We start from the raw sequence: 13,732 nt of genomic DNA, 5'->3' as shown, positions 1-13,732 counted from the left end.
AAAAACAAGTGAAAGCTGGGTCTCTGTTTACTCTTTTTCTTTGTGGGTTTGCATGCCTGATTGTGACAATCCTCATGTCTGACTCTTGCTCTTACACGGATAAAAAACTCCAAATCTTTGCCTGCTGCTGGCTGACTGCATAGATTTGTATGTGAAAAATCTTATTTTTCTCTTCTAGAACTGCGAAGAATTGGAGGTGAAGTTTAGCTGGACTGGATTCCTCTACACAACCGAGACGACCATGATGGTGGTGGAGACAGTTTATATTCTTAAGGACACGTACGGACGGTGGATCGAGCGCGGGGTCAGTCCCCGTACGAACGCTGTGTTCTCAAAGGTCAAGCCGAAAGCTTGCGCTGGACTTTAATGCCAAAGGCGCAGTGCTGCGATGGAGACCTCGCCAGCTTTTTCTTTTTTCTTTCTTTCTTCTTCCTTCTCTCTTCTTCGCTTTGTTCATCGTGACTGTTTTGGGAATCTATCCAAGGCTGGATTTGTCTTAAGCACATCGCCTTGTCGGGCAGCAAATCCAGATCCAGATCACTCACAACTTACGAGCAACTTAGAGAGCTACTTACGCTTTGGTGTGTTTTGGGTGTTTTAATTTCCAAGCGTCCAGAGCGGACAAGCGGACGCTTCGGGTGTTGTTTAGTCCCGGACACGCTCGTTCGCTTGCTTGTTTTGTTTGTCTTCTTGTCCTATTGACTGTCTGTCTCGTGATCATTTGGAAACTTCAGGAAATTACTTACATGGCGTGGGAACAAGTTGGCACAAGGCATGTTTCTTTCCCGGGCGCGCATTAACGCGAGATCCGGCCGTCAAGGCCCTCGATATCGTCCCATGATTCCTTTAAGAGGAGGAAAGCGTCACAATATGTCCAATTACTCGGGTTCTCATATCGTCAAGTCGCGACTCGGTCTTGCAGCGTGATCACTGTAGAAAACGTCATTTGAAAACGCATGATCTACCAACACAAGCAGCTTCCTTACCACCTTCCATTGAAAGCCTGAGATGAAATTAAGAACAGTCGTTTCCAGACTTTTGCGAGACCTGCTAGCCAACGTGAAAGAAAAACGCTTGTTAGCATCTGGAAACGCACGACCTTCCTCAAATGCGAAGCACTTACCTCTTAACTTTGTCACCGAGGTAGTGAAGTCCAAGAAACGAAGCCTCTGTCGACGAATTCTAGCTCTGTTTATAACGCAGCGTGCTTGCAACACCCTCCAAACTATCAATCACTACACGCGGGCAGTTCTCAACTTCCAGAACATTCAGCTTTGGACTTCTGCCAGCAAGAGAGTTAAATCCTGTCCCTGTGATCCCACTGCACCGGCAAAGCCTCAGCTTCCTCAGCTTTGAGCATGCCAAACCAGATATGCCTTTGTCTCCCACTTGACAACACACCACCAGTTCCAGAGTCTCCAATGATCCCGAAGAGCAAACAGCCTCCATGCCTTCGTCGTTGAAACATCCCACGTTCTCCAGCACGAGATCTTTCAGGAAACAGCACCCTTGAATCACAAGTGCCAGGCCTGCCACAGTGACAAAGTGAAACTCCCCACTGCTGAAGCCAATGCATGCCTTCTCCAAGAACACACAGTGCGTCGCTAGAGCACAGAAGCTTGCGTCCGTGATCCTTGTCGATCCTTCGAAAAGTGACGAGAGCCTGAGTGTCAAAGACTTGAGTTGCGAGCAAGTTTCCGCTAGAGCAATCAGCTGCTCGTCCCTCAGGCCCAAACACATGTTGAGTTCCAAGTCCACCAGCGCGCTGCTGCATCTGGCGAGAACCGACGATAATCCTCTTCGCGGAGTGACCACGCAGTTCGTAAGAACCAAAAGCTGGAGAGACTCAGAGTTGACGTCGATCCCGCAAACTCCAGCATTTCCAAACTCCTTGAGGAAGCGATAGTTGCTACCATCAACCTCAAACACGAGCCTGCGAAGGCTACTCCATCCCCAGCCAAGGCCCGCAAGGTCGAGCTCTCCAACACCTCGACAGTTGCGTATAAACAAATTCTCGAGCCTTCCCTCCGCTCCCAGATGCTCTAGCCACTGTGGACATGCATGCAGCGATCCAGCTCTAGCTCCTTGATCTTACTGCAGCAAGTCACCAGTGAAAGCAGCCCGATACCACTTATCCGCGGGATGAAGTTGAGCGTCAAAACCTCCAAGTTGCTGCTCCTTCCCAGATTCCCAAGCCCGGTATCTGTGATGAAGCAGCAGTAACTCAGCTTGAGAGTCGTGAGAAGCCGGCAATTCTCCGAGAGAAGAGCCAGGCCTTGATCATCCAGCTGCCTTCCCTGGTTGGACATCCATCCCAAGTAAGAAATCTCCACACCCACCAAGTTGGAAAACCTCTTGCACAGTCGAACCAAGGCCTCGTCAACCGGATGTAAGCCACAGCCCAGCCTCAAAGACCATCTCTGGAGTCGTTCTACATGGTGGCAGCGCTTGCAAGAGAGAGCCAGAGAATTCCTGTCCGCCGTGCTGGTGATGCGGCTAAAAACGTGAGACAAAACCTCGTCTGGCAATGCGTCCATGACATTCCTGGCCTTGGTGATTTTCTTTGTGTGATCTTCGCAGTGCCAGGAAGAAATCTACCAAAAACTTCTTCCAGCGCTTTGAAGTTCTTCACTATCAGTGGATTCTCCACTCTCACGGCCTTACCACTGCTGTGCTGCTCTATAGACCTGAATTCCTTGCTCTATCCATCTTCTCAAGGCCTACATTCTCCCATGCGAGCTACCCTCCCGAGATTTCCAGCCATCGTACCTGTGGAATCGCGCAGCTCCAGCGCCATGCAGACGCTCCCAAGCGCATCAGCCCTAGAAATTTCGAGAACGAAGAATTCAGTGGGATCGAACCTCGGACCTCTTCTCTCCAAGAGCAGTTATCCACGGCATAGAAAATCCGCCTGAATCCAGACCGTCAGTCGCCACACGCTTTCCGTAAGCTCCGAGCACGGCAGCCGCTGGATGAGTAGCGATTCCGCCAGGGAAGATTTCCCTCCCCGCTCACGCCGTGAACGAAGGTTCCTGCCAGGCAAGGGCAGAGCGAGCTAGGCGCGCTCGATGGATCTGGCTCGGCGGACGCACATTGACGAGGCGCTGTCGATTCCTCGGTTCCGGGAGCTAGGTTTTGGGCGAATTGTGCTGGATCGGTGAGCTCGTCCGTCTCCATATGTCCGGCTTCTCCTTCTTCGTGTTCGCGCTGTGCTTCTTAGTGAGATTTCTCCGAGCTCTCTTCGCGATCGACGTTGTAAATTTAGCTCATTCCTTCCTTGTGGACTGAGAAGAAAGGGCGAAGAATTCTTTGATGGGAAGCGCTTCTTCCAAGAGCAGCACCAGCACTTACTATGCCGAGCCATCGCCCAGATCGTCGTCAAACGAGCCGTCGCCGAGAGGTCTTCCAAAGTCGCTGGATAGGAGGTTCTCCAGCAAATATTCTCACATTGGCGACCAATTCGGCACGATAGAGCAGGCATGCCAAACTCTCTTTTTCCTTCTTGTCAGTGAACAGTGGCTTCCTTTTCATTCTTCCAGGTCCAGGAGGCCCTACACAAAGCTGGCCTGGAATCCTCCAATCTTATCGTGGGTATTGATTTCACGAAAAGCAACGAATGGACAGGTATCACAAAGTAGAGCGAGCTAGAGAATGATTGTCAGTGATTGTTTGAGAACTACAACCTTTCCTTGTAGGAAAGCGTACTTTCAACGGGAGGAGCTTGCATGCTCTTGGAGACCACCAGAATCCATACGAGCAGGCGATTTCCATCATTGGACGCACCCTCTCGAAGTTCGACGAGGACAATTTGATTCCATGCTTTGGCTTTGGAGACGGTAAGTCTGTTTTCATATGAACTAGAACTTGGCAAAGTTTGCAAAAAAAAAAAACTCTTTGCTCGCAGCCTCGACTCACGACGAGCACGTCTTTGGCTTCTATCCGGAGCAAAGGCCGTGCCAAGGATTTGAGGAAGCTCTCTCGCGATACAGAGAGATTGCGCCGAATGTCCGCCTCGCAGGTTCTTTTATTCTTGTGGGACGATCAGCACGTAGTTTTTGCTTATATTCTCTGCGCAGGCCCAACATCTTTCGCACCAATCATTGAAGCTGCAATGGACATTGTTGAGCAAAGTGGAGGCCAGTATCATGTCCTACTTATCATCGCCGATGGCCAGGTAACTACGTTTGTGGGATTATTATATAGTTCTATGCGTGCTGATGAGTCTGAATGGACAGGTAACCAGGAGTGTTGATGTAGAAAATGGAACACTGAGCCCTCAAGAGCAGAGTACAGTGGACGCGATCGTTGCAGCCAGGTCAATGCCTTCTTGTTAATGCCTTCTTGTTTTCCGCGAAAAACTCAACTTGGTGCTTGCTTGCGCAGTAATCTTCCATTGTCTATAGTTCTTGTTGGTGTTGGAGATGGGCCATGGGACATGATGCGACAGTTTGACGATAACATTCCTCAGCGATTGTTTGACAACTTCCAAGTATTCTCGCTTTCTATGGTGTTTCTAGCGCGACTGACTTAATCTCTCTTGTCGTGCAGTTTGTGAACTTCTCGGAAATTATGTCCAAGGGTGCTCAGAGGGAAGCATCCTTCGCGCTGCAGGCGCTAATGGAAATCCCGGCGCAGTACAGGGCGACAATGGAGCTCGAAATCCTGGGGTACGTCTTCCGCTTTACCGATTCTCCCGTTTAGCTTGTCTGTAACATTCTTATCAGGCAAACAACAGGAAGCTACGCTGTGAAGAAGCCACTATCACCCCCACAATCGGTGTTGCGAGCTGACGCCGGGCGATCGAACAGCTCGGCTTATAGTCGCCCGCCAGCGGCACCACCAACACCGCCGCAAGCAGCAGCAAACTATGAGCACCAGGTAAGACTTTGGATCTTTCACGCAACTCATGCTGGCAGAGAAGTCACGAGCTTGGTGGTCTGTGTTGGTCCCAGCTTTGTCCCATTTGTTTGAGCGAGAGAAAGGACCTAGCTTTCGGCTGTGGCCACCAGGTGGGGCGATTCAAGTTGCTCTTTCTCTGCGCTATATCGATCTGACGTATGCGTTTTCCAATGCAGACGTGTAGAGACTGTGGAAAAAGCTTGGCGAATTGCCCGATCTGTCGCCAGAGAATCACAACACGAATTCGTCTCTACTGACGATCCCTCTCGCGCGAAAAGAAAATTGTAAATTTTTTTTAACAGTGTTTTCCGGTCGACCGTTAACGCTAAAGGTCGAATATCCCGCCTTTCAAAAATATCTCCTGTACTTAAAAAGGGCGAATAAAATAACTGAAAAGGGTGTCCTGGCGCTAGCCGGCCGTTGGCTGGCGCAGGGCGGCGATCCTGGCCGTCCATCTACTTATTTAGAGGTTTTTGGAATGGCGCTTGAGATGGCGCTGGAAGGTTCTTGTTGTGCGCACGGCGGCGGCGGCGGCGTGGAGACCAGGCAAAGGGCGGTGACCAAGGGTCGCCGGGAACCTGAGGTAAAGGAGCTATAAAGATCGATCGGGGGCGGTGTCGATCGAGAGACCGAAGCGGCGGCGAGATCGATCGATCTTTAGGTTGCGAGGGCAGCGGATCGATCGATTCCTAGGTTCTTGGAGGGGCGCGGGGGGGAAAGATTTTAGGTCACGCAGAGAGCGCGAGCGCGGATCTCTCTAGATGCCGAGCTCGGATGTGTCGTCGGATGGGTCGGAGCTGGCTGCATTGCTCGGCGATGGCGGCAAGGGGTCGCCCAAGGTGATCCCGCCGCCCAATTTCGGCATGGTGGACTGGGGCATCTACAGATCGTCCTACCCCACGGCGGAGAACCTCCCCTTCCTCAAGAAGCTGCGCCTGCGCTCCATCGTCTACCTCTGCCCGGAGCCCTACCTCAACCACGAGTTCGTGGCGGAGAACAAGATCAAGCTCTTCCAGTTTGGGATCGAGGGCAAGTGCGAGCCCGCGGTGGAGATCCCCGAGGGCGTGATCCGGGACGCGCTGCGGGTGGTGCTGGACGTGGAGAATTACCCGCTGCTCATCCACTGCAACCGGGGCAAGCACCGCACGGGGGTCCTGGTGGGCTGCTACCGCAAGGTCCACAAGTGGTCGCTGGCGTCCATCCTGGACGAGTACGATCGCTACGCGGGCGCCAAGGCCAGGCTCCGGGACAAGCAGTTCGTGGAGGCGTTTGATGCGTCGCGGATGCAGCGCAAGGGGCAGATCTGGAAGGCGATCAGCTGGTGGCTGCGGGCGTTTTGCGACGGGCAGACGCTGCAGGAGCTCAAGTCGCTCGATTCGCGGGAGAGGGAGATCGAGCGGGCGCACGGTCACAACTGCCGGAACTCGTGCTGAAAGTTTTGAGCTCGAGTTTGCTCGAGCACTCCAGCAAGAGACGTCTTGTCCACTTGGCAGTAGGCGGGGTTAGGGTTAGGGCAAAGCCCTTTTCTTACCTTTTGTAAAAAGTTTAATATTAGGGCTGGGGTAGTGGTGCCCTAACCCTAACACTGATATATAAACGACCCGTTTTTTCAAAACAAGATTAGGGTTTTGGGCAAATGAATGAGGAGGTATGGACGGAGGCTCTTGTCCTCCTGGGCAAATGCGGCGGTGGAGGAGCGGTGGCAGCAGGCGCTGGAGGCTGCGGATTCATCCAAGTATGCCGCGGTGCTGCGGGAGTGTGGCGTCGCCGGGGATCTGGCGCGCGGCAAGCACGCCCACGCGCACCTCCTCAAGAGCGGCTACTCGGGCGATGCGCTGCTGGGCAACATCGCCGTCCAGATGTACGCGCGGTGCGGCAGCGTCGAGGACGCGGCCGCGGTGTTTGATTCGTGGGCTTTCTGGAACGCCCACTCGTGGGCGGCGATGATCGCAGCAAATGCCCGGCTGGGGCATTTCTCCGCGTCGATTTGCCTCTTCCGGAGCATGGACCTCGAGGGCGTTCGCGCGAATCGATCGGCGATCCTCGCGCTGCTGGGCGCGTGCTCGAAGGTTGGGGGAGGATTGGGGTTGCGGTGTGGGCGGGAAGCCCACGTACGGATGGTGGCCATGGGGGTCCGAGTGGACGAGCTGGCGGGAAATATTTTGATCGCCATGTACGGCAAGTGTGGCAGCACGGTGATGGCGAGGGAGGTTTTCGATGTTATGGAGGCTAGGGATTTGATTTCTTGGAATTCTATGATCGGGGCTTACGCGCAGAACGGGCATGGGAGGGAATCGCTGGCGCTGTTCCACCAGATGATCGTTTCCGGACGCCAAGATCAGGGTTGCGGCATCCGGGATGATCAAGATCGCGAATCTGTCGCTCAAGATTGCTCCAATCCGCCAGTGATTCCCAATGAGATCACGTATGTGACCGTGCTTGGGGCTTGTTCGAGCGTCAAGGATGTGGAAGAGGGAAGAAAGATTCACGGCAGTGTCTTGCAACGATTTGGGGGCAAATTCTCGCAAGAGATCGGGAACACGCTCGTCCACATGTATTGCAAGTGCGGCAGCGCGGAGGAGGCTCGATCGGTCTTTGATAATCTGGTGTGGCGGCACCCGATTACGTGCTCCACGCTCATGGGGATCTACATCCAGCAGGGAAATCCGGGCGAGGCAATGCAGATCTTGCGAAGGATGGAGCTCGATGGCTGCCGGCCCAACGCAGTGATCTTCACGCGCTTGCTCGAGGCGTGCGCCCGATCGCCGGAGAAATCCGATAGGTCGCGGCTCGCGGAGATCCAATTCCGGGTCGTGGCCACGGGATTCGACGCGGATGTCACCGTCGCCACGGCGCTGATCAGCGCGCTAGCGCGATGCGGCGATCTGGAGGGGGCGCGGGAGGCATTTGATCGCATCCCGGCCAAGAACGTCGTGTCTTGGAACTCGATGATCGCGGCGCTCAACGAGCACGGACATTTCGCGCGGGCGCTGGAGATCTATCGCCGGATGGAGCCCGAGGGCGTGAAGCCCAGCGACATCAGCTACATCCATGCGCTGTGCTCGTGCTCGGGGCTCCGGGATCTCGAGCAAGGCAAGAGCATCCACGACAGGGTCGCGACGGATGGATTCGACACGCAGGTGTTCGTGGGGAACGCTCTCGTCAACATGTACTCCAAGTGCCGGCGCTTGGATCTCGCCCGCGAGGCGTTCGAGAGGATCGATTCCAAGGACGTGGTGTCGTGGAACAGCATGATCGCGGCCCACTCGCAGCTGGGCGGCAGCGACGAGGCGCTGGAGACGTACCGGCGGATGATCGGCGAGGAGAGGCTCGAGCCGACCAAGATCACGCTGGTCCACGCGCTGGGGGCGGCGCTGAGCCTCCGATCGGCCGGGGACACGAAGCTCCTCCAGGAGGACGCGATCCGGCTGGGGCTGGAGGGCGATTTGCTGGTGGGATCGGCGCTGGTGAGCGCGCTGGGCAAGTGTGGCTGCCTCGATCAGGCCAGGGCGGTGTTCGATCGGATGGAGCGGCGGAATGTGGTGTCGTGGTCGGGGTTGATCGCGGCGCTGGCGGAGCACGGGCGAGGCAGGGACGCGATCGAGCTCTTCCATCGCATGGATCTGGATGGGATCCAGCCCAACGAAGTAACGCTGCTGAGCGTGCTGGAGGCTTGCGCGAGCACGGGCGCGATAGCCGAGGGGCGAAGAACTCACGCCCGGGTCAGCGGTTGCGGGTTCGAGGCCGAGACCAACGTGGCCAACGCGCTGGTCAACATGTACGGCAAGTGCGGCCACCTGGGCAGCGCCCGTACGGTGTTTGACGCCATGACGTGGCGGAACGTGGTGTCATGGACGGCCATGCTGGCGGGGTATGCCCACCACGGGCATACCGAGGAGGCGAGGAGGGTGTTCAAGGCTATGGCGCTGGAGGGCATCCAGCCCAACGTAATCACCTTCGTCAGCGTGCTCTTCAATTGCAGCCATGCTGGGGTGGTGAGCGATGGATTGGAGCAGTTCCACATCATGGTCGGGGACTTTGGGATAGTTCCTGTGACGGAGCACTATGGGTGTGTGATCGATCTCCTTGGGCGGGCTGGGTGGCTAGAGGAGGCCGAGGAGCTCCTGAGAACGATGCCGGTGGAGCCAGACAAGGCGGCGTGGAATAGCTTGCTCGGGGCGTGTAAGGTTCACTCCCACACGGACAGGGCGAAGAGGATCGCGAAGCTGGCCTGCGATCTGGCGCTCCCGTTTGCGTCGGCGCCGTATGTGTTGCTGTCGAACATGTACACGGACGAGGAGCAGCAGAGTGATCCAGAGGAAGATCAATGCAGCAGCTTGATCGAGGTGAAAGGGAGAGTTCACGAGTTTGTGGCCGGGGACTGGAGCCATCCTCGGATCGAGGAGATTGTGGCGGAGCTCCAGAGGTTGCAAGAGGAGATGATGATCTTGAGGGGATCCTCTTTGTGTGAAGAAGGCGGACAAGAGGGGAGTGTGCAAGAGAACGAGCACAGCTTGAAGCTAGCGATTGCTTTCGGCGTGCTTGCTTCGCTGCAGGGAAGCTCTATCAACGTTGTCAATACTCGTAGGATTTGCGTAGAGTGTCACGATGCTGCTAAGGTGATTTCCAAGATTGCCGGTCGTAAGATCGTGGTGAGGGACTCTTACCGGTTTCATCACATTGAGCAAGGGGTTTGTTCTTGTGGTGATTATTGTTAAAAGATTTTCTCAAGAATGTACATACTATTTTGAATTTCATTTTATAATAAATTTAAGTTAGGGTTAGGGTATAGGGCTGTGAAGAAGCCCTATCCCACATGCCCAAAACTCTTCGCGATCCACCCATATAAATACCCACGCTTCCCAACAGCCCAATGTCTCTTCGGAGACACCAGATAAAATTGGAACGATACAGAGAAGATTAGCATGGCCCCTGCGCAAGGATGACACGCACAAATCGAGAAATGGTCCAAATTTTTTTTAGCGAAAGCTCCAGTCGAGGAGATATCCTTATTTGGGAAGGCATAATCAGCTGAGAGATGGAGCTTTGATCCATCTGTGCGCTGGGGAGCATGCCCGGCAACTTAGGCGCTCTACAGCATGCCTTTGAGGGACCATCTCGGCTTGCTCCAGGTCTTGCTTCCAGCAAGTCATCCAAACCATAGAAACTTGAACACCTTTCAAAACAATAAACTTTAATAAGTGGATTCTTATTCTCTTTTTTCGAATTGTCGGTGCCTTGCGAAAGACCGACCATCTAAAAGGAAATCCAGCGAGAATGTTGGTGGAGTTGGCTTTTTAGAAGGATGATGGGGGCACACTCTTTTGCTACTACAGAATGGATAGAGCTCCACCAAGCACTCGTTCCAAACATCTGGGCGAGATGGAAGTCAAGGTAACATTGCTGTGCATTGCAGGCTGGGAACAGAGGCTGAAAAGAGTTCTCAACAAATTAGAGAGTACGTACGTAGCATCTTCTCCGTTGATGAATTGCTCCAAATTCAGGTGTTGAATCTGTTGTCAAGGATGAAACGCAAAACACGATCACTGTGGCAGGACGCGCCGATCCACCGCGGCGCGAGTGGGCACCTTATTACACCAAGTACATCTGAAACAGGCCAGAGAGAGCGAGAAAGATAGAGAGCGCGCTTGTTATTTCTTCCCTCAAATTTTAACAAAGCTCTATACTTCTGGATTACCTCAAGCTCGCAGTTCTTTCGCAGGCACTTCAGCCTTGAGACGAGACGCTTCCTTTCTAAGCCGCTTGGCTTCGGCCGTGTTCCCGTGCATCAAACGCGTAAGCTTTTCAAGCCGCTCGGTGCATTTCAGCTTCTCCCTCGCCGCCCCAACATCGAGCACATCCTGGATGAATTTGCAACCAGACCATTGGTTACAATTGAGACCAACGAAAACACAAAAGAGCGTACCGTGGAGTTGAACATCTCCAGGCATTGCCGCAATGCCTTTTCTCCCAATTTCACCCCTTCATCCTACAGTGGACACACAACTTAGCGTCGCCAGAGAGGAGTGATGCTTTACCGCAGTATTTCCCGACGCTTCAAGGTTCTTCACACTGACTAGACCAGCCATGCTCAACGATTGTACCTGCAGGGAGGCATATTTTAATGAGAAAAGACGAGAACCAGGAACAGCAGCATTACCAGTGGGAGAAAATAAGAACTTTTTACTTCATCCGAAGCCGATGTCACTTGCTTCCAGTTATTCTCTGCAATCCTACGTCAAAGGCACTGAGTCATCATGCGCAAAGAATTATAAAAACACAGCTTTGTTTACTTGATAGCTTGCTGGAGGAGTGTCATTGCTTTATCGTACTCCGCAGCCGTTGCATCTTTAGCACCGTCGCCTTCATGTCTTTTAGCACGGCCCATCGCTACGCATGCCAGCTTGAACAAGGTGGCCCAGATCTAGCAATCACAAACTCCAAAATGTCGTCAAATACTAGTCATAATTTTACCACCTGAATATGGTCGCCGCTATTACTCTTTTGCCGCAAGTCGAGACACCTGCTTACCACTTTTTTGGCATCGACGTCAATAAATACAAAAGAACAACCTCTTGAGCAGTTCCTCTGCCTCATCGAAGTTGCCTTGCAGTTGAAGTGTCTCTGCCAAGCTTTCCAATGCATAGATAGTGCTTGCAGCTTCAGGACCCTGAAAGAACAATCGATAAAGAAGAAAGCTGGCTGATGTTCTACCTGCGTGATTTCAACGCTGTGTAAGATCTTTCTCTGCAAATTTTCCGCTTCTTGGAGTTGATTTGTTTGTGTCAGAATCTGCATTTAAAGAGCTTAGAACATGACCTTTTTCCGGAATAGATAAATTTTCACCTCTGCGAGAACCACCATTCTTCGAATGGCACTCTGTGATTGGCCATAACCGCCGTCCTGTGCATTCCAACGTCATTGAGATTGACCGGCAAACAGAAAGAGTGACAAAACCTCTAGAATTTGTATTGAGTGACGAATAAGCGTCTCAGCCTCCGTCGGCTTCCCGGTCAACTGCATTGCCTGTAAGAAAAGAAACAAAAAGTTCATAAGGTCGGGATGCAAATGACCATTGTTGTCAAGCTTTCATACCTTGCCGAGGTGAAACATAGTGTTTGCATATTCAGGATGATTCAAACCAAGTCCCCTTCCTTTGATCTACCAGAGAAATTGTCACGAAAGGATCTTAGAAACATAAAAAAGTAAAATCTACCTTAAGTGCTCGCTATTGAAAAAGTTTTGAAACGAAGAAACTGGTTGTCAGTAAAATGGTCAATAGAAGGAGTAAAAACGATAGCAAAACGTCCAACCTCGTAATATTCAATGGCCTTTGGAAAATTGTCCTGGAGGAGGTAGAACCCTCCGAGATTGTGTAACGCGAAGCCCACACTGCAGAGAACCGAAGACGATTAAAACGTGAGAAAAATCGAAGCATGTAACCTTGGATGTTCCGGACCCATTGACTGTTCCAAAAGACTTATAGCATCAAGATACAGAGGCTCCGCCTTCTTGTACTCCTTCTTTAGCCTGTAGAGCTCGGCCTGTAAAGCACAAGAGAGTTACCCATGGATCCACCCAGAACTAAACAAAGAAAAGAGAAAACTCACGAGATTGTTGAAACTGGTAGCAACATGTGCATCCTCTTCACCAAATCCCTTCTTTGCGTGATCGATGGCTTTAACCAGATACTTCTCAGCTTCATCAAGCCGACCCTGTCCAAGAGAATCTCTCGTATGAGTCCCAAGAGCGAAGAAAATCGCTTACCTGGGTGAAGAGATTCTTGCCTCTGCTCGTGTAAATGCTCCATTTTCCAGTGTCCTCGTTTGTGATGAGCTTGGGCATATTTGGCGGAAGCTTCTGGCCTGGCTGTGGCTCAAACGTCCCGCCGGGCACAATATCGGGCACTGGTTCTCGCTCGCGCAGGTAGTAAGAAAGCGCCCAAAGCCCTCCAACTGGAAAGATCGCCCAGAATTGAATCAAGATTGCGATCCAAGAGGGATAGAGCTGAGAATGCAGATCACCTGACAGCGGCACCGAGGCCCAGAGGGCGTAGCGCTTCGCCGGATGCGCGATCGCGTTCATCGCTGCCCGTTAAACCCTAGAAACAAACTAAACCCTAAAACCCTAAACCGCTTTATCAAAAACCCCCCATTTTGTTGCTTTTGCATTAATTTACACAACGTGTGAATTTTCTTACTGGATGCAGCAGGCAGCGTGACGGGTCCTGAAAGTGAGAGAGAGACGCGAGTTAAAAATTCGTCTTGCGAGTAAAAAGAAGAGATTTTTACTTGTGGTTTGTGAGATATTGGGGAAGATTGTCAATGTACTTGAGCCAAAAGGGTCCAGCTTCGGAGCTCTCGACTTTCTGTGGCCCCCCCCGATAGGATTGTACAATGAACTGATCGCTTCTTGTCCTGTCAAGAGGAAGAACAAAATTGGATCGCGGGTAAGCCACGCAAAAAAGATGAGGATGGATACCTTCCGCCGTGTGTTGATAGCCAGCACACGTATGCCGCACCGAAATACATTGACACGAATGGCTTTGTCAGGTCCTCCGCGGACTTTAGCTTGTATGATTTGTATCCAAGGTTCCTGGAAAGCAAAAAAAGTTCTGGAAACTTAGATTGGAAACTTCGACAGGAACTTACGTGTAAAGCCACGCAGCTGTGGAAAATGGTGTCTGCATGATTCCTGTATCGGTCCCGAAAAGCAGTCGCTTGCTGCTAATCTCGGCAATTGTACAAAGCATGGCCTGGAAAAAGTCCGAGTCAAGATAATGTCGTAAAGAACCTTCTTACCGGACTCATTCCCCTGTCGGAGAAGTATTTGG

At 52.3% G+C, this 13,732-nt stretch overlaps 5 protein-coding genes, 1 long non-coding RNA gene, 1 other non-coding gene and 1 pseudogene across 8 annotated transcripts in view; 5 read left to right on the top strand and 3 right to left on the bottom strand.

Annotated features, from left to right (window-relative positions):
* Window positions 1-326: 326 nt before the first annotated feature.
* On the bottom strand, window positions 327-2,832 carry LOC9655743 (annotated as a pseudogene).
* A 160-nt stretch (window positions 2,833-2,992) lies between these two features.
* On the top strand, window positions 2,993-5,254 carry LOC9655742 (E3 ubiquitin-protein ligase RGLG2). Its single transcript, XM_002977470.2, has 11 exons — window positions 2,993-3,477; window positions 3,540-3,624; window positions 3,696-3,836; window positions 3,905-4,018; window positions 4,077-4,174; window positions 4,236-4,315; window positions 4,384-4,489; window positions 4,549-4,667; window positions 4,725-4,878; window positions 4,953-5,009; window positions 5,076-5,254. Exons 1-11 carry the CDS (start codon window positions 3,313-3,315, stop codon window positions 5,154-5,156), a joined length of 1,200 nt encoding a protein of 399 aa, XP_002977516.1. The 5' UTR covers window positions 2,993-3,312; the 3' UTR covers window positions 5,157-5,254.
* Window positions 5,255-5,401: 147 nt separating this feature from the next.
* Window positions 5,402-6,384, top strand: LOC9655741 (probable tyrosine-protein phosphatase DSP4). The gene has a single exon (XM_002977469.2). It carries the CDS (start codon window positions 5,661-5,663, stop codon window positions 6,330-6,332), a length of 672 nt encoding a protein of 223 aa, XP_002977515.1. The 5' UTR covers window positions 5,402-5,660; the 3' UTR covers window positions 6,333-6,384.
* A 155-nt stretch (window positions 6,385-6,539) lies between these two features.
* On the top strand, window positions 6,540-9,668 carry LOC9639178 (pentatricopeptide repeat-containing protein At3g12770). Its single transcript, XM_002977468.2, has one exon. The coding sequence runs from the start codon at window positions 6,540-6,542 to the stop codon at window positions 9,615-9,617; it is 3,078 nt and encodes a 1,025-aa protein (XP_002977514.2). The 3' UTR covers window positions 9,618-9,668.
* A 106-nt stretch (window positions 9,669-9,774) lies between these two features.
* On the top strand, window positions 9,775-9,877 carry LOC112349008. The gene has a single exon (XR_002993261.1). It is a non-coding gene; the product is annotated as a U6 spliceosomal RNA (small nuclear RNA).
* LOC112349003 lies at window positions 9,781-10,639 on the top strand. The gene is made up of 2 exons (XR_002993256.1): window positions 9,781-10,357; window positions 10,404-10,639. It is a non-coding gene; the product is annotated as an uncharacterized LOC112349003 (long non-coding RNA).
* LOC9655740 (nephrocystin-3) lies at window positions 10,285-12,993 on the bottom strand. 2 transcript variants are annotated; one of them, XM_024682571.1, is made up of 18 exons: window positions 12,924-12,993; window positions 12,667-12,854; window positions 12,510-12,614; window positions 12,343-12,443; window positions 12,213-12,291; window positions 12,116-12,127; window positions 11,995-12,060; window positions 11,857-11,925; window positions 11,746-11,802; window positions 11,614-11,691; window positions 11,472-11,569; window positions 11,377-11,422; window positions 11,193-11,323; window positions 11,060-11,132; window positions 10,938-11,003; window positions 10,826-10,888; window positions 10,598-10,760; window positions 10,285-10,506 (listed from the first exon to the last, which is right to left on the bottom strand). In XM_024682571.1, the coding sequence occupies exons 1-17, from the start codon at window positions 12,982-12,984 to the stop codon at window positions 10,599-10,601; spliced, it is 1,455 nt and encodes a 484-aa protein (XP_024538339.1). In that variant the 5' UTR covers window positions 12,985-12,993; the 3' UTR covers window positions 10,285-10,506; window position 10,598. The 2 variants fall into 2 exon arrangements, with proteins under 2 accessions (XP_024538339.1, XP_024538338.1); XM_024682570.1 differs by lacking the exon at window positions 10,285-10,506 and having other exon boundaries at window positions 10,534-10,760.
* A 42-nt stretch (window positions 12,994-13,035) lies between these two features.
* The window catches only part of LOC112348901, a 2,481-nt gene continuing 1,784 nt past the window's right edge, over window positions 13,036-13,732 (bottom strand). Inside the window, exons 8-12 of the mRNA XM_024682257.1 lie at window positions 13,701-13,730; window positions 13,551-13,654; window positions 13,381-13,494; window positions 13,191-13,316; window positions 13,036-13,126 (exon numbers count right to left, since the gene is read on the bottom strand). Coding sequence (XP_024538025.1) covers window positions 13,096-13,126; window positions 13,191-13,316; window positions 13,381-13,494; window positions 13,551-13,654; window positions 13,701-13,730 — 405 coding nt within the window. The 3' untranslated portion in view covers window positions 13,036-13,095. The remainder of the gene's footprint in view (window positions 13,127-13,190; window positions 13,317-13,380; window positions 13,495-13,550; window positions 13,655-13,700; window positions 13,731-13,732) is intronic.

This window comes from Selaginella moellendorffii, unplaced genomic scaffold (assembly GCF_000143415.4).
Source record: "Selaginella moellendorffii unplaced genomic scaffold, v1.0 SELMOscaffold_34, whole genome shotgun sequence".
Classification (NCBI taxonomy): Eukaryota; Viridiplantae; Streptophyta; class Lycopodiopsida; order Selaginellales; family Selaginellaceae; genus Selaginella; species Selaginella moellendorffii.
This window is presented reverse-complemented; position numbering and strand designations above follow the sequence as displayed.

Excerpts from the sequence above, each read along its gene's own strand:
- LOC9655740 (XM_024682571.1), bottom strand. The coding sequence starts at position 12,984 with ATGAACGCGATCGCGCATCCGGCGAAGCGCTACGCCCTCTGGGCCTCG. Across the intron at positions 11,692-11,745 it reads GAATGGTGGTTCTCGCAGAG|ATTCTGACACAAACAAATCA; the intron begins GTGAAAATTTAT and ends CTTTAAATGCAG. Across the intron at positions 11,133-11,192 it reads CTCCTCCAGCAAGCTATCAA|GATTGCAGAGAATAACTGGA; the intron begins GTAAACAAAGCT and ends CCTTTGACGTAG.
- LOC9655742 (XM_002977470.2), top strand. The coding sequence starts at position 3,313 with ATGGGAAGCGCTTCTTCCAAGAGCAGCACCAGCACTTACTATGCCGAG. Across the intron at positions 3,625-3,695 it reads GAAAAGCAACGAATGGACAG|GAAAGCGTACTTTCAACGGG; the intron begins GTATCACAAAGT and ends CTTTCCTTGTAG. Across the intron at positions 5,010-5,075 it reads CTTTCGGCTGTGGCCACCAG|ACGTGTAGAGACTGTGGAAA; the intron begins GTGGGGCGATTC and ends TTTCCAATGCAG.
- LOC9639178 (XM_002977468.2), top strand. The coding sequence starts at position 6,540 with ATGAGGAGGTATGGACGGAGGCTCTTGTCCTCCTGGGCAAATGCGGCG.
- LOC9655741 (XM_002977469.2), top strand. The coding sequence starts at position 5,661 with ATGCCGAGCTCGGATGTGTCGTCGGATGGGTCGGAGCTGGCTGCATTG.